The sequence below is a fragment of the Artemia sp. Qi Xiang Cuo genome, chromosome 9 (genome assembly GCF_049724085.1).
Source record: "Artemia sp. Qi Xiang Cuo chromosome 9, ASM4972408v1, whole genome shotgun sequence".
In the NCBI taxonomy this organism is placed as follows: Eukaryota; Metazoa; Arthropoda; class Branchiopoda; order Anostraca; family Artemiidae; genus Artemia; species Artemia sp. Qi Xiang Cuo.
Window position 1 is genome coordinate 30,609,888 of NC_142802.1, and position 26,279 is coordinate 30,636,166.

Here is a 26,279-nt window from a genome sequence, read left to right on the forward strand (position 1 = left end):
GAATTTTTTTTTGAGTAAAACCCCCTCCAAAAGAAAATCCTGGGTACGGTCTTGAATACAAAGTTTATCACCCTTTTGGACCAAATCACTATGTCTTGGGACCGAACTCTGATCATCTCCCTGAGCCCTTTGTGGTTCTCTGGCCTCGAAAATTTACATTTATTCTATTCGAAAAAAATAAAATCTAACTTGGTCCCAACTTCCCTAGTTTAATTTAAAAGGCATTAGGAATATAAAAATACAAGGTCTCTGTAGTAAATGAAATAGTCACACTTTGCAAAAACTATAACTTATGGGTTACAGATCCAGACAAACCCCTGTGAGTATATTTCCAGCGTAAAAACTATTTCAAACAAACTTGAGAGAGAACAGAAATTCCAAGAATCAATATACAGCCTATACTAAGGTCTTGGATGGTATAAAGATATTTCTAAGTACCATTCTCCTTGTCAGTCTCTTCAGAACGATGATTTTGGATGAAATTTATGAACGATTTGAACAGTCAATTAACATGAATCCACAAACAGTCAAAGATAAGCTGACTCTCAGCCAAACCGGATTGTGCCAGTTTCTCAAACTATTAAATCAATAGCCCTTACATGTAATAACCTACACTAAAATATATGCCTCATTACCATTATTTTTTATAACCTCCTGAGAAATTTTTTTTTTCAAATTAGGACCAACTATTAACGATTTCATATTTAAAAAAAAAAAAAAGTTTACCTGGAATGTCTTTTCAACGTACAATAAAAATAATAAAAGATGACGACGTTAAAACATAGTTACGACTGAAAAAGTACAAAGAGCACTGAACACTAGCGCCACTAGGTATTTATCGTTTTCAATCGAACCAAAAAAAAGTCACCAGGAGAATATTACAGCAGATCTGAGGCTCACATCATGACAATGACCCTAATCTTTGGCAGTCCGATTGAATCTTTAGTCGCACAGACTTCAAATACTCAAGGTGAAGTCACTACTGAAGTCAAGCTTCAAATAGCTATCATAGTCATTTTTTCTTTTCCTCTTTTTTCTCTGGTGCCAAGACAAACTCTAACTCACCTAGCAAACCAACTCCAAGCTAGCGAAAACCCTGTCTTCTCTGCCTTCTATCATATCCGTTATTTTAAACTACTGCAGCCAACTTGACGTTATAGAGGACAATTCTTTTGGAACTATTTGTAATGAATCGACTAGTCAAGTCAACTTACCTTAAAATAAGTTGAGTGATAACAGCATTAGCTTTCACAATTCCTTCACTAGTAGTGACATCACGCTTTGAGACAATCGTCAATGCACAAAGTCGCTCAACAACAGACACATGGAAAACGTGATAATCAACTCCAACAGTCTGACTTAGCTTTTTTGGAAGATACTGTAATCAAAGAAACTTGAGATTAATGTAGCTTATGCACAGAGTAATAGCAGAACCTTTATGCAATGCGCAACCCATGCCCAATAGAAACTACATAACGTTTACTGCAAATCATGAAAAAACATCATTTTTTTTTTGCATCTGTCATTAATAACCATCTGTTTGAGCAACATAAGAATGCATTCAACAATTACTAGCTCGATCGCTCAAAAACAACATTATTTTGAATATTTTCCACAATTTTGACGATCAAGTGATACTGAAATCAATGGCGTCAATTCATGTAAATTTAAGAGGCGGGGGGATTTGTCGTTTTTTTCGATGAAGTTATCAAAAAATGCATTTTTCAATGAATATAACCAAAAAGGAATTTGGAATTTCAAGGGGGTGGAGGGTAAAAAGAAATCTAGGAGAGGCTACATGCCATCCTCTACCACCACCCCCATTGACGTCACTGACTGGAACAATAGAAATTCGAAATCTTGCTTATAAGTACCAGAACGCTCAGCCCTCCCATTTTATAACACCCTTCCAGTAAAATTCTAGTTTCAAGATTAATGACTTATCAGGTTTATCCTCAATAATTTTTTGCTGTTACCTTTTCAGCAGTAGAATTTATACTAGAAATTTCAAATTTAAACTCTTCTACTGGACCCTTCCCAAAATCTTTAAATTTTCCAATAACAGCCTATATTGCCTGACCTTGCCAATTTTCGGCTTTTTGTTTCAAAATTGTCCACCCCCCTACTCTAAAAAAATCCACGCATGTCCTAGTTATATAGTTAATATAAACCCATAGACATAAAAGTACCATAATGCACTGCACAATAAGAATTATGATATTATGTATTATTATAAAACTGATATTATGTCACTACTTGGCAATGCTTTTCCTATAATTGAATCGTCTCGTCAGTGGTTAGATGCACTTTAACTTTAAAAACATGTAGCAGGTTATATTCTTGTAATTTTTCACTGAGAACACCAAAATACACAACACCCTATTCTTTTCAGCTTAGTTGCCATTAAGCCTTTTCTGACGTTAAGGAAAAGATTAGAAAAAAACTACTACATATACCATTAAGACAAATACGAACACAACAAAAATGGCTTGGTGAAAATTAAAAAAAAGTACTTCACATACAAATAAGACAAATCCGAATACAGTCAGTATCATAAGTAGGCCTGCAAAACTTCTGCTTGCATCCCTAAATTTGTCCCCATTAGTTGAAAAACAAAAGACAACTCTCTTTCTCACTATTTTCCTTCTTTATTTTATTCCATTAATTTTATTTTTTTACACCTTCATACGTGAAAAAAAACAAAGCAACCATTGATGGTTCAGAGAATTCAAAGTAGCAGATGGCGGTATCAGTGCCATATCGTCTGTATGAGCGATGGCGAGCTCCCTCGTGATGTTTGGTGTTGGGTTCTCCAGCATTAGAAGACGGGGACGGTAAAAAGCGTCGCTTGGCCGACACCTAGAGAGAGAGAGAGAGAGAGAGAGAGAGAGAGAGAGAGAGAGAGAGAGAGAGAGAGAGAGAGAGAGAGAGAGAGAGAGAGAGAGAGAGAGAGAGAGAGAGAGAGAGAGAGAGAGAGAGAGAGAGAGAGAGAGAGAGAGAGAGAGAGAGAGAGAGAGAGAGAGAGAGAGAGAGAGAGAGAGAGAGAGAGAGAGAGAGAGAGAGAGAGAGAGAGAGAGAGAGAGAGAGAGAGAGAGAGAGAGAGAGAGAGAGAGAGAGAGAGAGAGAGAGAGAGAGAGAGAGAGAGAGAGAGAGAGAGAGAGAGAGAGAGAGAGAGAGAGAGAGAGAGAGAGAGAGAGAGAGAGAGAGAGAGAGAGAGAGAGAGAGAGAGAGAGAGAGAGAGAGAGAGAGAGACTGCACTGGTGGGTACATCTTTGCTTCATCTGTGGCCGCAAGCTCTTCAGAGGTCGTCGTAGAGGCCGCGTTGTCACCTTATGCGCCAACCGGCATGGGACGAACTAAGTCTAAGGTAAGTATTCTCATTACTCGCCCTGATCAATTAATTACTTGTTTTGTCATATTTTAAGGGAATGTTTTTGTTATATGTACTGCAATACCTTGTTTATAAGCGCAAAGTTAGATATCTTCTCTTAATATATACTAATGTTTATAAAAAAAGGCTAAACGGAACTTACTGTAGCCAAAAGGTCCAGAGTCTGATAATATTCTAGACTATGGAACAAATACTCCTCATGGAACAAATTGGTTTCTTCAATACTCTTGGCAAATTCATAAGCCTTATCATACATGTCCCAGTCCATATAAAGTCGAAGCAATTTGGTTTTCAATGATACATCAAAAGGCATTTTGGATATTTCATCTTAAAGAAAATAAGACAAGGTTAGTCATAGCAACTACATTTAGATTTTCAAGATAGAAATGGTAAATACCTAATGAATATAGTTCTTTTGAATTGAATTTATAACTGGAAGACATATACTATTTGTAATTAATTTGCCGTGCTCATGTTACAGAGTTAGTCTTGATAATTATCTTAGATTTCTTTTACCAACTCTTGTATGTATGTTAACAACATTCAAATTCAAGGCTTTCAGATACAATAAAACAACAACAAATAAAAATAATCAAATAAGCAAAAAAACGAAAAGACAACACCTAAAGAAAGAAAGTGGTATGCAAATTCTAGGAAATTATGCCGTGAATTTAAAAAAAAAATCCTGAGACAAACTCACGTGGTACATATACCAGGGTCTTGCGTATTTCCCTCGGAAATCACACCCTCCCCCCACAACTACCACTGGAAAATTCACGCCAAGTGTGAAATTAAGCAGCCAAAGTAATATTAAGTTTAATATTATACATCAAACGCTAAGAGCCTGATAATTTTTGCCTATTTTTCGAAAAAATGGAAAAAACGTCGTCAAAAAGCCAAGAGGTCTTAATGAAAATCACACTATTAGATTTAGCATGTTAGATGACACTAATGTCGAGATTTTGAACTCCGATCTACAAAAATCTAAAATTTTGCTTATTTGTCACCAGGAGAACTCGATTTAAAAGCACCGAGGCAACTCAATTTAAAAGCATCAAAAAGTAACATACTGAGCTTCCCAGTTGTCGAGGAAATATTGTCGCACGGTTGCTTATTCGCTCCTGAAAATTCACATAGTCCATACAAGTAAAAGGTAATTCAGACGAGAAAACTTTTTTATGTGCCCCTAGTGAACGATAGCCAACAACTTTTTGAAAACTCTTAGTTTAATTCTTGCTTGCTTCGGGAAATACTTAAGATAGGAAAACCTTTTGACGTAGGCCTAGTGGATACGTTCTCGATCTCAAGGGGTGAACTGATATCATGTATTATAGTTGTCGACAGGGGCACCACGTATGAGAGGAGGGGGCCACCCCTCCCTCAATGTTTTCACACAGTCGGATAAAAAAAAATAGATATCATAAAACAGTGGTGCGAAGCATCACTACTTTAATGGGTCAATCTTTTTTTTTATCAGGACAAATGGGCTGATAAAAATATATGACGTAAAATCATCGAAAGAAGATCGGTCTCGGTAGGTAAAAAAAAATAAATAATTTTAATAAAAATAACAAATAAATCAGTCAGTAAAACTGACCAGCCAGTTGGTAAAATCTATCTCCCCCCCCCCCAAACATTTTGGCTCGTGAGAGCTTTGGTCGGTTCCAAAACAAGTCAACGGGAAGTTATTACTCGTAGTTCTTAGCCTCAACCTGTTATCTCTGCGAGTTTCCATCATACGGCAGCTCTTTTACAGCTACCATTAATCTCATTTTTCTGAACTATATTCTTTTACCTTTATCTTACCCTGGTATGTTATCTCACCCCCCCCCCCAAAAAAAAACAAGAAAAAACAATAGGATATTTTACACCATACATTCTGTCTATACTTTGGAAGGTTCTTATTCTTCGTCTATTTCACAGCAGGCGGGCTTTTCAGTCGATACTGTTTAGCCCTTTTCCTTTTGCTCCACTCTGTGGGCTACAGAGCTACTGGCTTGGTTGTCTTTTATTTTTTAGATATTCTAAGATGTCTTTCAGTAGATCTTTTGACTCAAGGAGTTCAAATATATAGTAATAAATGTCGATTTCTATGCTCTGTGTGCAGGCATAGATGGCTAGGCTTTTGGCTGATACTAAGATTTTTTGGTGTTTGAAGCAATTTGACAGTTTACAAAGCGAGGTCTGTTATGCAGACGTCAGCATTTTACATTCAAATAGACAATGGTCAATTATTTTAATATTCATTTTACAATGCCTGTACAGAGGGGACAGGGGAAATGAACCATTTTCATTGGGGAACTGGTACGACAATGCAAGAAAATTTAGTCCATTTGTTCCAGAACGAATTCTAGTATAAATTTCAGAAAAATACTTATTGGGAAAGGGGGAAAGGATAGGATTATTTTTATTAAACATAGTATCTGATAGTCTCCATCGATAAATATCTCTAATGGGGATTAGTCTCCCTCTTGGATGGTCGATATTTATAGTATCTTTTGCTATTTCATGTGCCTGATGATTACCACTTATACCAGAGTGGCTAGGAATATACTGAAGATAAGCTCTTATGCCACTTGAAGCAAGATTATCTATAATACTAAGACAATGATAAGTGTCAATATCCAACTTATACTGAGGAGCTGAAGACAGCAACTCAAGGCTTGATAAAGAGTCGGAATAAACTATAATTTTTATTTGAATTAGCAATCAGAGGTTGGTTTTCCATAAGGTGTTCTAATGCCATGATTATGCCATTTAACTCTGCAGACATTATAGATACATTATTATACAATCTCTCACCCATTGCAATTTTCAGGTGAGGAAGGAAAGCACCACTTGCTACCTTCTCATTCATTTTGGACCCATCAACAAAGATTTGGAAATGGTTTTTATAAGTAATTGTATTAAGTTCAGCAAATTTTTCTGGACAAAAGCGATGGAGGCTAAATCTTTAGTCCAGTTTGAGAAATCAGTATTTATTATGGGGATTGACCAATTCCATGGAGGGGATTGGGGGACAGTAGGTGTAATAGACTTTGCGGGTACAGGGAACTTCTGAATATTGGCATACTCATCTGCAATGCCTCTATACATGGCTGGATTTCTTAACCAATTATTCAGAGTGTGTGAGCTATTTGATTCAATTTTTGTAAGATGTTTTATCAAGAGAAAGCTACGTCTCTCCCTTATTGTTGTTAATCCACTCTCCATAAGCAGAAACTTGGTGCTTGTGGGTTTCCTAAGACCAAATATGAGACGTATTATATCATTTTGTGTTGTTTAAATTTTTTGCATCTGGGTCTTTGCACATGCACCATAGACGATGAGCCCATAGTCAATATGGGGTCTTCTATGTGATTTATAAAACTGGAGTAAGCTTTTCTCCTTACATCCCCAGGGTGTAGAAAGAAGTATTTTTAGTAAAATTGTTTTTCTATAACATTTTTTTTATTGTGTTTGAAATTTGGAGATTGAAATTAGGTTTCTGGTCAAGAATGAGACCTAGGTAATGAATATGATAATCTTCTGGAATAGATGTTCCATTTAGAGTTAGTCTTGCATTAACATGGTTTCGCTTTCGGTGAAATTGGATTATTTTTGACTTTGTAGGTGCAATGGGTAAATCTGAATGTTGAGAAAATTTTTCAAATTGGAAAAGTGACTTTTGCAGCTTTGACTGTGCAATCTCAAAGGTGAGGGCATAGGGCAGATATAGATACTAGCTTTAGCCCTATATATATAGAGATATAGGGCAAAGAGGAGGCAGCTGAGGACTGCTCCCTGAGGAAGGCCTTTGGTTATTGTCTTTTGCGGTGATGAGGCTGAACCTACACATACAATGAAACTTCGCAGTTCTATGAACGATTTTATAAAAGATACTAGCTTGGGGGGTAGTCCAAGGTTTGCAAGTTTATTTAAGAGGATTTGGTGGTTTACATGGTCGTATGCCCCTTGAAAATCTAGGAAAGCTGCAACTAGGACATTATTTTTTGAGAATGATTCATTTATTGCATTTGTTAATAATATGAAAGCATCTGTTGAGGAGTTATGTTTCCTGAAACCAGTTTGAGTGTGAGGGATCATATTATTTTTTTCAACAAACCAGAGGAGTCACTAATAGATCAATTTTCTCCATTATTTTCCCCATCACAGGAGTAATCATTATGGGCCTCTAAGACTCAGGGTTATTTTTGGGTTTATTTTTCTTTAGGATTGGTAGGAGGGACGAATATTTCCAGATATTGGGGAACGTAGATGAAGCCAAATCATGATTAAAGCAATTTAGAAGTTCCTGTTTGTATGAAGGGGTGAGATTCTTTATCCATGTAGGGTGTATATTGTCATAGCTGCCGCAAGTCTTGGTCATAATATGATGTATTGCATTATTCATTTCCTGGATTGAAAATGGGCTGGTTATATGCTCGGATGCTGGGCGAAGTTGGTAACTAGGGTTCATAAGAATTGGGGATGTTTTTCTGCAATTGTTTAATGTTATCTTATTAACAAAAAGAGTGGCAAATGGCTTAGCTTTTTCATTATCATTGTCATAATGGGTATTATTATGTATAAGCTCATACAGGAGTGGGTTGGGGGAAGTCTTTTTCCTACAGATGTGGCTTATGACTTTATGTATAATTGGCTTATGTGTTTCTGGAGAGATTATTTGCAAAATTATTCCAGTAGTTATATTTGGCATTTATTATAGTCCTTTTTAGATTAGATTCTGCTTGTAATTTTTTTTAAATATGTAGTAAGTGATGTTTTTTTTTTAGGAATGTTCTCCTAGCTGCCTTTTTTGTTCTCCATTTATTTTGGCACCATGCTTTGGGAATGTGTTTAGGGAATATTTTCCTGGGTGTTGTCCAGGGGATAGCATGATTAGCTGTATTTATTAGTAAAGATGCCAAGATTTCAGCTTGTGTGTCAACTGTTGCGTTTGAAATGCATGAATTTTGGGTTAAACTTGTAATTTCATCATTTAGATTATTTTGGAACATAGGCCAATTTGCTTTAGTGTTAATATATTTGGTTGTTTATGACAGAGTTTCAGCCGGTTCATTAGGGGAGCAAACTATTGTAAAGTTGTCAGTACATAGACTTTCAATTTTATTTATATAAATTTTATTCAAAATATTTAATGACACAATTTGTAGGTCAATTGTGGAGAAATTGCCACTTTTGGGGTTGAAATATGTATTCAGGTTTGGAGGGGTAGCAACAACTAAATCAATATTATTTGAAGTCATACGCTCAATGAACTTACTAGCTTTATTTGCTGGTTTATTCCCCTACAAAAGATAATTATATTTTTCAACATATTATGAATATTTATATAACTGAAGAAATCCATGGCATCTGTAGTTTGGCCATTAGGGTTGTAAAAGCTTATTATGTAAGTTTTTGTATTATTCAGCCAAACACTGATACCAATTGCATCAACATCATTTACAAAATCAGGAAAGTTGATGCCACAGAATTTTAGATTATTATTAATTAATAAAGCTACTCCACCTCCTTTTCTCTCTGATAATCTATCCTTTCTCAGGATAGTTAATCCCAGAGACGTAATTTGTTGATTTTGGGTTAAATGAGTTTCCTGGAGGCAAGCAATTTCAATGGAATTATTATTCATAAAAGATATTAGTTCATTTAGCTTAGTTTCTGAAATGATCTTACGTTCCACTGGAGTATTGATATGTGCTGTGTTGTTAATTTAATTTTCATATGACTTTGTATCAATGTTCAGCTTTGTTAATAGTAGAGCAAGATCTTTTTTTGCTTGAATGAGCATATGATTAGGGATGTAGATTTTTGCCAATTCAGCAATGATTTTTGTTTTCTGTTGTTGTTGTATATTCATGGTCTGAAGTGAATTGCAGTTTAGAATGAATAATCATATACTTGTGGTTTTCATGTTTGGGTGTGCATTCAGCTTGTCAGTTAAAGGATTAATTCCTGGTAGTGTTTCTGGTTTTTTTCCTGTTGGGAGGGGGTGCCAGGCCGACCTCATCTCACTAGGCAAGGAGGCTTGCTGCCTTGGTGATTCTTTTTGATAGAGATGTGAGCTAGAGGGCTTAATGGATGGTGTTTTGTAAGGGGTAATTGATGCAATGGGAATCCTTGGGTTGGGAGTTTTATCTGATTTTAATATAGGTTTTATTTGGTGTGATTGGGCAGCATTTGCTTCCATAGCTGCAAAAGGGTATGGAATGGCCTTCTCTGTTGCTATATGGAGTGTTAGTGCTCTTTTCTTATATGCAGGGCATTGTGATTTATTGGTGGATTCATGTGGGCCTTTACAATTGATACATGTAGGCTGAGTGTTGTTGCAAGTTGTCAACTCTTTAGGATGGGACCCTTTACAATTACTACAGGCTAGGAGAGTTTCATTGCATTTATTCGTTGTGTGTCCCAGTTTCAGACACTTCTGACACTGGATAGGCTTTGGGTTGTATTCCTTGTGCGGTTTGATTTGCCCAAATAGGAATAACTTTTCTGGGATATTAATTTTTTCCTTCAGTGTAAATAAGATCTACTTGTTTTTAATCCATTAGAGTTGGGTTTACCCAGTTGAGTGACATCTTCAACAGGGATTGCGTTACCAGCCCTATCTGAGAGCCCTTCTTTTAACTCCTGAATTGGTGTTTCTAGGGGAACATTATATACTACCATTTTTGTTGGGGATTGTTTTGGGTTCCATTTAGATGAATTAATTGGGGTATTCAGAAGAGATTTTAGATTAAGTATTAAATCTACTGATTTCTGATCTCGGACAGCTATTAGCAATGATCTATTACGGTGAATGTTACGAGAAAACATTGATATTAACATTTTGAAAATTTTAACCATAATTGTCGTAATCTTTGTTATTTCAAAGGGGGTATTAGGAGAAATTTTGAGGTAAATTCCTAAGTTTTGGGAAGGAGAAACTTGGACAGGGGGAGGGGAAATACTTTTGATTGGGGACGTTTTTTTCCTTTTTTGGAGCTCCTAGAAAGGACCTCTTGAAAGCCATTATCATCTATGGTGACATTAGCTCCAACACTGATCATTGTCCTATTTTCAGAATTTGAGCTTTCATGTGAGCTTTGTGATGAGCTTGACCAGCCAAGATGGGGCAAAAATGGATCAATTTCATTAGTATTTTGGGTGGGATCCGAAGGGACTTTTTTTTAGGGGGAGTTCTTTGCATTGCCTATTGGACTAAGCTCTAATCTAAACCGGAAAGGATAATACTATGATACAAGACCGTCTGCACTCTACTGGGGCGGAAACTTCACTATCCGAAAAAGAAACACCACAGTATGGTCCTGAGGAGGATTATGAGCACAATTGGTTTGGTACAACTACTGATAAATTAAGACAATAATTCACAAGAAATTTATTTTTAAATTTCTTAAAGTGTTGCTGTTGTGTTTTGACAATTCTGGAAGGTAGGTACAATATTCCAAAATCCCTAATTGTCTTCATTATTATGCCTAGCACCGCATATGCCAGCCCATACTTGCTGTATTGATACTTTTTGCATTCCAAAAAGCACTTAAAGCTAACGATTTAGTATTGTCTCTTATTTTCATCGCCTGAATCAAAACGAAGGTAGACAAGAAAAACTAACAATTGGCCAACATTCGATATAAAACAAGATAAATCGTTTCTTTCTCTTATTTTTGAAAAATGGAACCAGGATTAGAATTGCAAAGATTTATTTTTATTTTTCAAACGATGCTCCTTCCAAATGCTGCAGTTGGGAAATGACACATTTTATTTCAAGGTTATATTTCTTGTTAAAACATACCACTAAATTGCAATTTCGGGAAGATTCAAATTGCAGAGAATCAAATTGGATTGCAGCATTGTTGATTCAAAGCTACTTAGTGATTAGGGAGTCAAAACAATCAAAATCATTGTGATTTAAACATCTACATAAGATTATATATTACTTAGCGGAAAAAAAAACAAGTTGAGTGTTTAATCTGTCCTAAACAAGTGTAATACATTTTTTGTAATTTCTACTAAGATTTGAAACAGGCTAATTATTTTTAACCTCCAAGCACTTTGACAAGGTAACTTATAACGCATATTGTAAAGTTCACTTTTAAGACTATTGACGACATCAATATTACCAGAAAAGTCAACACCATTTCCCTCAGAAAGAATAGTTGTTCAATGACCCCTCACCCACCTCTGAGAAAATATGACAACACTGCCTGAAAAGTCCTTTTTTGGCATTTTATAGCCCCTCTCCCCATAGAAAAAGGACAGCACCCTTTCCAGTTGATTTTCATTTCAAAGCATCGCGCAAAGGTTGCACATTATCTTGTAAGGTCAGGGCTTGAGGGGGGGGGGGGGGTGACAGTCACAGTTTAAATAACCCAGAATATGTTATTTAAACAAGCAGAAAAAAAAACACTAAACAAACAAATTGTTTTTTCTTTCAAAAGAAAGTGTACACCTTACAATGAACAAAAATTATCCTTTATATGAAGAGGATTGCTACCTTCATAGCTCCCGCCCTCCCTCATTAGGCATTTAGAATTAACTCCGTCAACATAGCTCTTTACTCTTTACACGAAAAAAACTCTTAGAGCAATTTTTGTTTTGTTCCGAGTCCTAGAGCATGGATATATGCCCCTCTCCCCACAATTCCCCAATCAAATTTTGAAAAATTGTTGGGGATTACCCCACAGTATATATTTCAGTAACAAAAACACGTATTTCAACCAAAAAGCTTTTAGACCTTTGGTCTTAGTAAAGCAACAACCAACTCAGAATGAGATTTCTTAGATTAATGCCATTTAAGGAGCTGGACCAGGTGAATTCTTATTTTTAGGGTCGGGTTTGATGATGATGTTTTTTGAGACTAAGGGTACACCATAAAATGTAAGCAAGATTATATTCAGAACATAATATTGATGCTTTGATCTTCAGAAAATGAAAAATGACAATGCTATCATGTTGTTTCAAAAAACAAATAAACAAGTAAATAATAGAAAAACCTTTCAAAAAATTTTCCTTGAGCGCATCCTGTCCAGATGTAGACGCAAGCCTCTCTCTAAGCGATTTAATTGCAACATTTCTAGAATATATAGGTTCCGCCTTTTCCAGCCAATAACTTGCCTTTTCACGATCTAATGGCAACTGATTCAGTAGCTCTATGACTGAAACACATAAATAAAAGATATCAATAATAAATAAACATTTTTTCTATTGAAAATTAAACTTCCAAAAATCGAAATATTTAAAATAGTAGTAAATAGCAATAATTTGATAGCTAATAGTAAATAGCTACAATCATTCCATTTTTTCAGTTTTGTACCAGCAAAACAGATTTATCAGTGACTAGAAAACCGATAGTCGCATTGGTAGTAATATCTAAAGAAAAGCAAGTATTTTCAAAAATGTTATTTTTCAGAATCTAAGGAAGACGCTATTTTCTAATTTTTTCGATGAATTTACAAAAAAGCCATTTTTCAATGAAAATACCAAAAAAAACCTCAACTTGCCCCCAAAAAATAATTTGTGCGCCATTGTTTATCAATATCACTTGTCAAAGAAATAAATTATTGAAAGGTAATATTTACAGATCATTTAGCAGCTTTGTTCCTTCATTTCTACATATCCTTAAAGGACTACTCCATAGAATCATTATCATTATGGGCAGGCCCTCAAAGTTAAGTCAGGGTTCTGGCCACAAAAACCCATTGGCTCCACATCAAAACACATACACATATGCAAATTTTCAACCATAGCCACTGTGCAACTAGTTTCCTCTTTGACGTGGTTTTTGAGTCCACCCAATCTCGCAACGTATTCAATAAAATACTTCCATAGGTATCACTCTTTTAGTCTTTCAAAGCAGAGTAACAAATTCTTGGGCTTCAAATAAATTTTTTTTTAACTTTACAGCGTTGAATTTATACTTTTTTATGTCTTTTTTACAACATAAACTAATAACAGATGTTTATTTTTGCTCACCCTTTCTTTTCAGTTACTTGAATTAACTTATTAGTTTTTGTATAGGCTGATTCAGTGCAATGCAGTCAGCTTATGTAAGACAAAATCCAGAAGTGATCACCAATAGTGTCCCAGTCAATGAATGATTCGAACCTTACTGGATTAATATGCACTAACAACATGTTGAAGTTTATTGTAGGGAAAGTTGAGAGGTTTAACATTATTCCTGCCACGACCTTAAACCACACATAGTGCTGAAAAACCAGGATGATGATCTGCTAGTAGCAACTTTAAAGACATTGCAATACTTGGCTCCTTTCACACACAGAAGCGTTATCTGTGAAGTTATCAAGTATTTTGTAGTAGGTTGCATCAAGACATGGCTAATTGTAGAAAGAGACAAGCCAAGACAGATAGTCCAAGTAATTGAGAGGCAAATGTTTAAATGGCCGCGGCACGGGTAAATGGCGGGAGAAAGTATGACTCTCTTATTGGACACATACTTGTCAGGTTAGTTTTTGGAAAGGCATGCCTGCCTAGAGTCTCAGGCATGTTGACCAATAATTTAAAATTGACATTGACCATTGACATTGACAATTGACCGTTAGATTGCCTGGAATAAGAGGCAATTCTCTTCTATGCTTGGTCCTAAAGATCTTACTCTTCACGGCTGCTGTCAACAAAACTGTCGCCGCAGTGTAGCAGATCCTGCATCTCAAATAGTAGAGCCAGTCAGAATTTACTTTGAGTTGATATACAGAGATAATTTGATTTCAGATTTCTGCGTGCAATCAGAAACGATTTTGCATTCAGATATACTGAAGAATTGGAGGAGACAAATTCCTATCTTGCACCCTTGCAAGATAGGAGCAATTTCTCTATCGTTAGTAATGTTTGAAGGTAAAATAGAGCTATTTTCCTAAATAGTATTTTTGTAGACAAACCAAAATAAATTTCAGCTCCCTTTTTAATTAATGTACAAAATTTTGATACTGCCAAACAACTGACTGTTTCTACTTTTATAATTATTCTTTATTACCAGTTTTTGCTTCCCATATGAGTATTCTCATGAAAAAAATAGATAGTAATCTGATGAGAATTAATAAAGTCTACAGTTTAACCTTCATTGATTCTCATCAGATGACGATTTATTTTAAACTTTTGAAGTTAAAATTTAAACTTTATTGATTCTCATCAGATTACAATTTAAACTTTAAACCGAAGAAGAAAAACGATTATCCCTTTCAAAAATTTATTAGATACATATTAAATAAGCCATTTTGAACATATGAAGTTGTATTCCTTATTCTAGAACTTTTCAAAATTTTGGAGAACTGCAATAAATTTGAAGAATAGAAAACTTGTGATATGGAAAATCGAAAAATACAAGACAATCAAAAAACAGCAAAACAAACAAAATATTTGTTAGAAGAAAAACAATCTAAAGTTATAATTATTTAAACTTGGTCAATCCATTTGACGACAAATGGCTAATGGTCTGGTAATAAGCCACAGTTGCACACAATAATTTTTATTTTTTGAAAAACCAGTAAAAATGCACTTTTAGGCCAACATTCTTTAGATGATTCTAGTATTTACCTCAAAGGAGGAGGTCCTTAGATAGTCCTTATAAGGACTCCCCTTGTTCCTCCCTGTTGACAAGTATTGTAATACACAACAAACAAATTTGAAAGTAACCTTTTACAATGATTTCCTTCTTCGTGGGATCCAAGTGGAAACACTTAATATACTTTTCAAGCGCATCTTCCCTCCTTCCTTGTGCAGCTGCTATTTGAGCCATTTGAACTAAACCTTGTACAGTTTCTTTCCCATTCATATACATTAAACAGTACTTCTTTGAGCTGTCCATGTCACTAACTTGGAAGTACAACTTTGATAGTCTCAAATACGCATCTCTCTTCTGCAAATTAAACAAAAAGAGGGAAAATTAAATATATCAAGTTGGTTAAGCTTAATATGGTAAATAACTAACTGCTCAGAGTTTAAATATGGCCAGATACAAGCTTACTAATTCACTCCAAATTCACCCCCAAAAAATTAATATACTTGAACTTAAAAACTATTCATTTATATTGCGTTCTATTTTAACTTGTATGTTACCAAACCTAGTACTTACTGCTACAACAGCAGTGCATTAAATTCCCTGTATAGCGAACTATATTCCCATGTAGCCATTCCAAGAGGCATAGAAGCGTCAGTCCTGTGTAGAATAACATCTGTATTTAGAAAAAAAAAACATGGCAAAAAAGGCCAATGTTGAACCATGGGCGCGCATAAGCTGAATTCCAGGGGGGGGGGCTTACCATGTATAATTGGCACTTGCTATATAATAGAAATCTTAAAACAAAATATAAAAATAAGGCAAAATCAGTCAGCTAGGAGGGGGTTGGCGCTCACTCCTGCCCCCTTATGGGCGCCCATGCGTTGAACCAATCCACTTACTAAAGGTCAAGTCACAATTACATCTTACTAACACCCAGGTTGAGTTGGCACTAATCTGAGCCAGTCAGATTTTTCATGGAATTTTCTGATTAGCTCAAATTAGTGCTAAATCCCAGAATTGGTAAAAATCTAACTGAAAATGGGGCTTATAGTACACACCAATCATTTCGACATCTCTTGTCATATGAGCAAAACCAGATTCCATATAAAACAAATTCTACAATAGAATACAAAAAGCTTGTGTAATAAAAACCTTGTAAGAGCTTTATAGCTGTAACTAAAATATATACTATTCAGAAAAGATAAAAGCTCTAAAAGAAAAGATAGTAGGTTTGAAACATCAGTTAAACAGCATATTACAACCTGTAGTATCCAAATGAAAAAGAACAAGATGACGTTCCACGTGTCTGTTAGAATATCTGGCAGACTTACCAGTATTCTTGAGCCATCACCAGGATACAAGTCCCTGCAATCCCCAAGGAGTTGCAGTAGCATTTCATCAGACCCAAATCAATGAACTGTATACTAGATTTTAAAAATTACCATGGAGAATTTTAGCAAGAAAAAATGTATATCTGTTCCTCTAGATTCTTAAAAAAAATGAAAAATTTATATTATTAACAGATAGGGTATCTGAAAGTTAAATGGTTTTCAAAAGATGATATACATGCCGCAAGTAAAAGGCTGAGTTTCAGTTTTACACTCAAAGTGCATTTTTGACACCTAGCTACTTATTTTCACATTCAAACTTAGTAATAACAGGAGTTTTTCGGAAATACAAAACTGTCTTACCAACTGAAAAAAATTTATTTGGATATACATGAAAATACATATATTTTCACATGTACTTTCATTCGAATATATATGAAAAGAGACAAAAGAATAGCTTTGGCAGTACTAGCTTTGAATTGGCAAAGATTAAAACGTATCCTTTAACAAAAACGTCTTAGAACTAACTTATTTCTCTGAAGAGCTTAAAATGGTAACATCAAGCATCAAACTTGTTCTTTTCTCTCTGTCAGAAAGTTTTTCCACATAAACAATGAATTCCAAGTCTGGGGGTAATTACTAGAGTGAGTGTAAAACAGCTTTCCTCCAGGAACAATGGTACTGGTGATTTATTGTATGTAGATAATAGAATGACAGAACAGTGCTTATCTCATATGGGTTGCATGTACACTAGTAAAAACAACAACAATGTTTTTATAGACAAGAACTCAAGGTTGGGGGGAAGGACCCAAAAGAAACCTAAGGTTAAAGCAAATTTTAGTTTGCTAATAACATATTTTAAGCAAAACAAAAAAAAACCTATCATATAAAAATCACCAATAAGCGTCTATACCACCCCTACTAATTTTCAATTCATCAATCTCAATTCAGCATACATTGCTCTAACCGTGGAACGCTTATCATCTCCAGTAAGTACTCTTACAGCTTTATTCTGTAAAACTATAATCTGCTATAGATGACCCACAAAAGTTGAAGATCAACCCAATATACAATAAATCAAATACAGATGAATAAGGGAGAAATAAACCATTCTGAGAACCGGTCTTGGGAAAGTACGCTTTAGCTTCCTTATAAGCATTCCCATCAAGTTCTAGTTTCTCAATCCAGGGGTAGTAATTTACGCTTCTCCCGTAAATCCCAAATTGACTTTTCTTATGGTTTAATTTAAGTATATTAACTCTCATCCAGTTTTCTATTTGTTCCATTCCCTTTTTCAGAACAAGTTGAAGTTCACTTTCCGTCCTCGCAGCAACTGTAAAATGTGTATCATCAGCAAAACTAGGAATTATAGTTCTGGAACCGCGATCCACTTTATCCGAAATCATTATACCTTCATTGCACTGGTAAATACCATTGATACAAATAAAAAATAAAAGAGGTCCCAAAACTGACCCTTGAGGAACGCTAGCTTTCACTCTCTGCTGGCTATCAATCGTTATTATCTTATTTTCGCTAAGGAATGTTTCTAACTGAACCTTGTGTTGGCATTGTGGCAAGATCTTGTCTTCTTTTTATGTCATCATATTCTTTTTTTCGAGGATTCAGAGAAACCCGAACAATTCCTTCAATTCCTCACTAACCGCCAGACAGGCTTTGTTAAGTCATCTCTTAAACCTATTTAAAGACACATCATGAAGCTCAGAGAATCCCAAATAATCATTTTAACTTAATCATGAACTGCCAGTCTTCTTTTGTAAGGTCATCTCTAAAATATTCCTTGCAGACATCAATGGATTGCCTACTAATTGTTGACGTAATGACATCTTTTCATCAAAATGTCTACCAATCATTTTAGGTGTGTCGTCACTCACGTTCTCAATTTTTATACAAATTTCTTCTCCTTTTTTGGCCATTTCCACTGGTTTTTCTTTCTTTTTTTTTCAATAGTAGCAACGACCCCTATTTGAAGAAAGTCCTTTGACAGTACACACAGAGGCGTCCCAATTTTAACAACACCAGCTTCAACCAGGACACCCACAATAATGGGATCACGCTGATTATAAGTTTCATGTAATAATGTTATAAATTATATGAAAAGTTATTCTTAAGCATATGACTAACACTTCATATTTATCTTTTTCAGATTCCATTTTGAGTCATCAGGGAAGAAAAAAAACTCCAGTTTTATTTAAGTCAGTTATAAATATTTGAAAAAAAATTCTTAAGTGTATGACTAATAATAGATAGCCTATAACTAATATTTGATAATTGTCTTTTTCAGGTTCCCTTTCGAGTCAACGTGTAATAAAAAAAAAACTTCAGTTTCACGTAAAATATATATTATTTGAAAAAAAAAAATCGAACTTCTGTTTCATGTAATTTATAAATTATTTGAAAAAGTTATTCTTAAGCATATGACTAATATTTGATATTTATCTTTTTTAGGTTCCATTTTGAGCCAACAGGCAATAAAAAAAACTTCAGTTTAATGTAAGTCAGTTATAAATGCTTGAAAAAAATTTCTTAAGCGTATGACTAATAATAGATAGCCTATAAATCATATTTGACATTTGTATTTTTCATGTTCCCTTGAGTCAATATGGAAAAAAAACTCCAGTTTCATTTAAGTAAGTCACAAACTATTTGAAAAAAAATTGTTCTTAAGCAACTAATACTAAATACAAGTATTTGTCTTTTTTCAGATTCCCTTTTGAGTCAACATAGAAGAAAAAAACTTAAGTTTCACATAAGTAACATATAACTATTTTTTTATGTTTTTAAGCATATGACTAATAGGCGATATTTATTTTTTCAGGTTCGATTTTGAGCCAATATGGAAGAAAAAAAAATCAGTTTGATATAAATAAGTTCTAAATTATTTGAGAAATTTATTCTTAAATATATGATTAGTATTAGATATTTCTCTTTTTCCGGTTCCATTTTCAGTCAACATGGAAGATAAAAAAATGTCAGTCTCGAGTAAATTATAAATTATTTGAAAAAGTTATTCTCAAGCATATGACTAATATTTGATATTTATCTTTTACAGGTTTCATTTTGAGTCCACATGGAAAAAACTTTCAGGTTCATGTAAGACAGTTATAAATATTTGGAAAAAAATTCCTAAGTGTACGAATAATAACAGATATTTCTCTTTTTCAGGTTCCCCTTGGGTCAACAGGGAAGAAAAAAAAAACTTCAGTCTCACATAAGTGAGTAATAACTTATTTGAGAATGCTGTTCTTAAGCATAAGAATAATATTTAAATTTTATCTTCATCATGTTTCATTTTGAGTAAAAATGGAAGAAAAAAAAACTCAGTTCCATATAAGTAAGTTACAAATTAATTAAAAGAAACAATTCTTAAGCATATGAGGAATAATATATCTTCTCTTTTTCAGGTTCTTCTTTGAATCAACATGAAAAAAAAATTCAGTTCCGTGTAAATAAGTTATAAATCATTTTAGAAAGTTATTCTTAAGGATTTGACATTTATATTTTTCAGGTTCCATTTTGAGTTAAATTGGATGAAAAAAACTTAAGTTTCAATTAAGTAAATTACAAATTATTTGAAAAAAAATGTGCTCAAGCTTATAACTAATGTTTGAAAACCATCTTTTTCAGGTTCACTTTTTAGCCATTATCGAAGAAAAATACTTCAGTTTCATTCAAGCAAACTATAAATTTTTCAAAAAATAATTGCTGAAAAAACAGCAAATTATCTGATAGAATTATGCTTAGGTCTATGACTAACATTTGATAATTATCTTTTTCAGGTTCTCTTTTGAGTCAACACAGAAGAAAGCACTTTCAGTTTCATGCAAGTAAGTTATAAATTATACATTTTAAGGCTCCCCTTTGAGTCAACATGGAAGAAAAAACTGCAAATTATCTGAGAAAAAAATAAACTTAGGCCTATGACTTTGAGTCAATATGGAAGAAAAAACTGCAAACTATCTGATAGAATTATGCTTAGGTCTATGACTAACATTTGATAATTATCTTTTTCAGGTTCTCTTTTTTTTTTTTTTTTTTTTTTTTTTTTAAATTCCCACCTCCTCTCCTCTCGGTGACTTTCAAATTTTCTTTAACAATATCTCATAATTTATTTAATGTCACCTACTCTTTTCTTAAAAAAAAAACATCTTCAAAAAAATCCATATATTAAATTCTCTTTTGAGTTTTCAGGTTCTCTTTTGAGTCAACACAGAAGAAAGCACTTTCAAACTCATGCAAGTAAGTTATAAATTATATATTTTAAGGCTCCCCTTTGAGTCAACATGAAAAAACTGCTAATTATCTAAAAAAAATGCTTAAGCCTATGACTAATATTCGATAATTGTGTTTTCATGTTCTCTTTTGAGTCAACATGGAAGAGAACAACCCCCGTTTTGAGAAAAAAATGTGCTTAAGTCTATGACTAATAATAGATACTATTATTTTTAGGTTCTATGTTGAATCAACATCGAAAAAAAAACTTCAGTTTCATGTAAGTAAGTTATAAATTGTTTGAAAAAAATGTACTTAAGCCTATGACTAATATTTGACAATGGTCTTTTTCAGGTTCCTTTTTGAGTCAATAAGGAAGAAAAAAACCACTTTCGTGCAGGAAAGTTATAAATTATCTGAAAAAAATGTGCTTAAGCCTTTGACTAATAATAGATAGTATTTTTCAGGTTTTCTGTTAAATCAACATGAAATAAAAAAAAAAAAATTAAGTTTCACATAAGGAATTTACTAATTAATTGAGAAAGTTATTCTTAAGCATAAAACTAATATTGATATTTATATTTTTCAGATTTCATTTTGAGTCAACATGGAAGAAAAAAAAACTTCAGTTTCATGTAAGTAAGTTATATATTATTTGAAAAAATGTACTTAAGCCTATGACCAATATTTGATAATAGTCTTTTTCAGGTTCCCTTTTTAGTCAAAAAAGAAGAAAAAAACCCTTCAGTTTCATGCAAGAAAGTTATAAATTATCTGAAAAAATGTGCTTAAGCCTATTACTAACATTTGATTATTGTCATTTTTATCTTCCCTTTTATGTCAACATTGAAGAAAAACTTTAGTTTCATGTAAGCTATAAATTATTTGAAAAACAATTTTTCATAAACATATGACAAATATCTGATATTTTTCTTTTTTCAAGTTCACTTTTCAGTAAACATGGAAGAAAAAAACTTCAGTTTCACACACAATAGTTATAAGCATATGACTAATAATAGACGTTTCTTTTTTTCAGGTTCTCTTGAGTCAACATGGAAGAAAAAAAAATCCAGTTTCACATAAGGTAGTTAAAAATTATAGGAGAAAATTATTCTTAAGCAGAAGACTAATATTGATATTTATCTTTTAAATATCAATGTTCAGTTTCATGTAAGTAAGTTATAAATTATTCAAAAAAAAATGTACTGAAGCCTATAACTAATATTTGATAATGGTCTTTTTCAGGTTCCCTTTTGAGTCAACAAGGAAGAAAAAAAAACTTGAGTTTCATGCAAGTAAGTTATGAATTATTGGAAAAAAGACTGTGCTTAAGAATATGGCTAATATCTGTCTTTTTAAGGCTCCCCTTTGAGTCAACATGGAAGAAAAAAACTGCATTTTCATGTAAGTTATAAATTATTTGAAAATTACGTACTGAAGCCTATGACTAATATTTTAAAATGGTCTTTTTCAGGTTCTCTTTTAAGTCAACATGGAAGAGAACAACTTCAGTTCATTGCAAGTAAGTTATAAATTATCTGAAAAAATAATGCTTAAGCCTAATACTAATATACGATAATTGTCTTTCTTAAGTTCCCTTTTGTGTCAACATGGAGGAAGAAGCTTCAGTTTCATATAAGTAAGCTATAAATTATTTGAAAACAATTGCTTTAAACATATGACTAATATCTGATATTTGTCTTTTTCAGGTTCCCCTTTTGAGTCAACATGGAAGAAAATACTTCAGTTTCACACATGATAGTTATAAGCATACAACTAATAATAGATGTTTCTATTTTTCAGGTTCTCTTTTGAGACAACATGGAAGAAAAAAACTTTGATTTTACTCGGTAAATTATAAATTATTTGAGAAAGTTTTTCATAAGCATATGACTAATATTTAACATTCATCTTTTTCAGGTTCCATTTTGAGTCAACATGGAAGGCAGAAACAAACCTTAGTTTCACATAAGTAAGTTATAAAATATTTGATAAAAAAAAGTGTGCTTAAGCCTATGATTAATATTTGAAAAATACCTTTTTCAGGTTCTCTTTTGAGTAAACATGGAAAAAAACACTTTCAGTTTCATGCAAGTAAGTTATAAATTATTTGATAAAAAATGTGCTTAAGTCTATGACTAATAAGATATTATTTTTTGCAGGTCCCCTTCCTTAAGCATATAACTAATATCAATATTTATCTTTTTTGCAGGTTCCATTTTGAGTCAATGTGGTTCTTTAAGTTCAAAAAACTGTTCTTTAAGTATACAACTAATATTTAATATTTGTCTTTTTCAGGTTCCCTTTTAGTCAACGTCGAAGAGAAAAACTTCAGTTTTGCTTAAGTAAGATAAACTATTTGAAAAAAAATATTCATAAGCATTTGAATAATATTTGATATTTGTCTTTTTCAGGCTTGCTTTTCAGTCAACATAGAAGGAAAAACTTCAGTTTCACATAATTCTGGATAATTACTATTATATTAAAAAGGAGAATAAAATATGGGATCCATTGTTATTCCTTCAGTAGAGTAGGGTAAAAGACCTCTTTTTGGGAAAGACCACTTTTCTTTGGCATTCTGGAAAAATAGCAATGGCTTTTTAGACCAGCCCTATTTTACTATAAGGCAGTTCTTTTACTCATCTTGTGCTAAGATCTTATATCTTTTGACAAAGAATGCTTAAAAGTGAAATCTTAGCACTAAGATCTTGCATCTTATAGCATCATCATTCTGTTCTGATCAGCAGTCTAAGAACAATGATGATTATATCATCAAAGTTCTCTCATCATTGTTCTAAATGGTAGAAAGATGGAATCTTTAACACTTTTTGCTAACACCAGTGAGCTGTAAGCTCTTAGAACAAAGATGAGTTAAAAGAATGGAAATCTTTGCAGAAAGATGTAAGATCTTAGTGCAAAAGAACAGGCCTTATAGCATGATGCAATGTGAGGGCAGTAACATGAACTACATCTTCTTGGACAAATTTTCACCAATAATTTGTCAGCATCAATTGAATATGTGCTCTCTGTTTTGACAAGCAATTTGAAAGAAAAAATTTATTTAATATTTGTGATTTAAATAGTAGCCTAAATATAAAGCAATAAAGTTACATTTGTAGAATCAAGTCAGAAGAAAGTCAGCTAATATGTGAATGAAACTGAAACAATAAAAGGATGTATACATCAAAATAGGGTAAATTTTTTGTTATTCAGACCACTCCAATGACTGCTAATGTACATGCCTCCTTCTACCTCTAATAATTGTTTAAATGTTTATGGACTTGCATCACCTAATTCTGTCTCTCAATAGTGTAGTAGTGAACACACTAATAATAGTTTCCTTTCTTATGCTGACACTTCTCTTGTTTCTTCAACAACAACTTGTTTAACTGATGTTTCTTCCTTGTTGTTTCATAGTGTTGTATCCAATAACCTTACCAGTCCTTTAGTTCCTGCATCCTTGCTGATTCCTACCTCTCAGGGGATGAGATTCCTTAGCTCCAATGTTGATAGCCTCCCTAATAAGCTTTCTGAACTCTCTTTTCATATGAAATAAGTTTCACCAAAAAATACCTTGTCAGTTTTAACTCTTGATGAAATCAAAATTGATGATTACCAACTATTTTCTAATCTGAATTCCCCACTCTGCCACCGAGGAGTGTGCCTTTATATAAGAGATGGACTAAATGTTAGTCTCATATAGTTCAATTCTCTGAATACTGATGGAATTGAGTCTGTGTGGATTAAATTACACAATCAAAGAACTTCAATTGTAGTGGGTGTTCTTTATAGAAGCCCCAGTGCTTCATGTGTTATGGACTTGGAATCAAATTTGGCCGCCATGTTGACCAATTTTGCCAGCTATGATCTTGTCCTTATGGGGGCCTTTAGTCTTCCTGAAATCCAATGGATTGATGGATCTGGTTTTTGTAATAGAGGTTCTCCTTTTTTGTCTGCCCTCTCTGATAATTCCCTCTGTCAATTTCACAACCAACTTGTTTCAGGAAGGGCAAGTCTCCAACATTCTTGATCTGGTTTTACTCAGTAACCCTGACCTTTATTTCAGAGAACTAATTATTTCAGAGTTATGTCTACCTACCAATCAGCCTTCCTCAAAGCAACAAATGTGTGTTAACTAAAAAATAGTTTCTGAACAACTTGCCAAAGTCAACTGGAAAAAGCTTATTGCTGATGATATTGAGGAGAGTTGGTCAAATGTAAAAATGGAAATTCTAAATGTTGAAAAGTCATCCACCAGAATTTTTCAGGTAAAACAGGCAAAGAGTTTACCCTTTTTGACTACTAAACTTAGTAAGCTAATCAATAGAAAACACAGAGCATGGAACCATTATAGAAAAAATAAGACCACAGAAAATTATCTAGTCTTCAAATCCTTTTGTAATCAAACAACAAACCAAATAAAGGTGTTGAAGAGATGGGTTGAGGAAAAACTGGCAGAGGAAGTTAAGGTTAAAACTAAATCTTTCTGGCATTATGCCACTCAAAAATGCAGCAGCAGACACACAATCCCTGATATCCTGCATGATAGTAAATCAGTTGCTGATCCTGAACTGAAAGTTGAAATTTTCAATCAATATTTCTCTTCTGTTTTATTTGTCCAACCCCAGTATTGTATATCCTACACCTCCCTTATATGATGTATCATATAATATGGAACCAATTTTGATTACAGATACTTTGGTTCTAAAGGAACTGACATCCCTCAAACTGAATAAATCTGCTGGCCCAGATGGCATTCACCCACATATCCTACAAGAATGCCATACAGTCATGTGTCAACCTCTTTCCCTGCTGTTCAAATTATCATTAAATCTTTCTAGACTTCCTCAGGATTGGAAAACTGCATATATTATTCCTATTTTTAAAAAAGGTAGAAAGGACCTTGCTGAAAATTACAGACCCATCAGCATGACATCAGCAGCTGTTAACCACCTTGAAGCAAATAATGTTTTACACACTTCACAACATGGCTTTTGTTCTGGAAGATCTGTTGACACCAATTTCCTTGAATCATATGATCACATCACCAAGTTGCTTGATATTAGGATTCCTGCTGACATGATTTTGCTTGACTTCTAAAGCTTTTGACAAAGTGTGTCACAATTAACTTGCAATTAAATTGTGTGCAGTTAAGCTTGAAGAGAAATCCCTGCTTTGGATCCTTGATTTTCTTTACTTGCAAAACCAATGTGTTCAGGTGTTTGATGACTTTTGAGATTGTATTCTTTCTTCCTCAACATTTGTTCTGAGTAGAGTTCCTCAGGGAAGTGTCTTGGGTCCTACATTATATAATATTTTTATTAATGATGCTCCTTTCATTATCAGTAGTAATTCAACTCTTTATGCAGATGACCTGAAGCTTTTTGGACCAGCTTTGTCCTGTGAAGACCATGCCTTGCTACAAAATAATCTTCATCTGCTGGGTCACTGGGCTGAAGCCTGGCTTCTTGAATTCAATGTTGCCAAGTGCCATATCATTCACTTTGGCAAACAGAATCCATGCTGCTCTTATTTTTTCTTAGGCCACCCACTCTCCTCTGTTAATAATGATCAATATCTTGGTGTCACTATTGACAACAAATTAAAATTCAGCACACATGCTAAGAGATCTGCTGCTGGGGCTAGTTCAACCTTGGGTTTGATTAAGCATACCATCTCCACTCGTTCCTCTAAAGTCATCAGTCTTCTTTATAAGGGACTTCTGCATCCTAAGCTTGAAGTAGGAATGTCACTTGCCTCTCCATATTTTAAAAAAGATATAAAAGTTCTTGAAGATGCCCAGAGACAT

At 33.7% G+C, this 26,279-nt stretch overlaps 1 protein-coding gene across 2 annotated transcripts in view; it reads right to left on the reverse strand.

Annotated features, from left to right (window-relative positions):
* Nup358 (nucleoporin 358) overlaps nucleotides 1–26,279 on the reverse strand; it is a 106,347-nt gene that overhangs the window by 77,832 nt on the left and 2,236 nt on the right. For both annotated transcript variants that reach the window (XM_089094462.1, XM_089094461.1), the window contains exons 2-5: nucleotides 15,047–15,269; nucleotides 12,391–12,552; nucleotides 3,534–3,718; nucleotides 1,215–1,378 (exon numbers count right to left, since the gene is read on the reverse strand). In XM_089094462.1, the coding sequence (XP_088950588.1) occupies nucleotides 1,215–1,378; nucleotides 3,534–3,718; nucleotides 12,391–12,552; nucleotides 15,047–15,269 (734 nt within the window). The remainder of the gene's footprint in view (nucleotides 1–1,214; nucleotides 1,379–3,533; nucleotides 3,719–12,390; nucleotides 12,553–15,046; nucleotides 15,270–26,279) is intronic.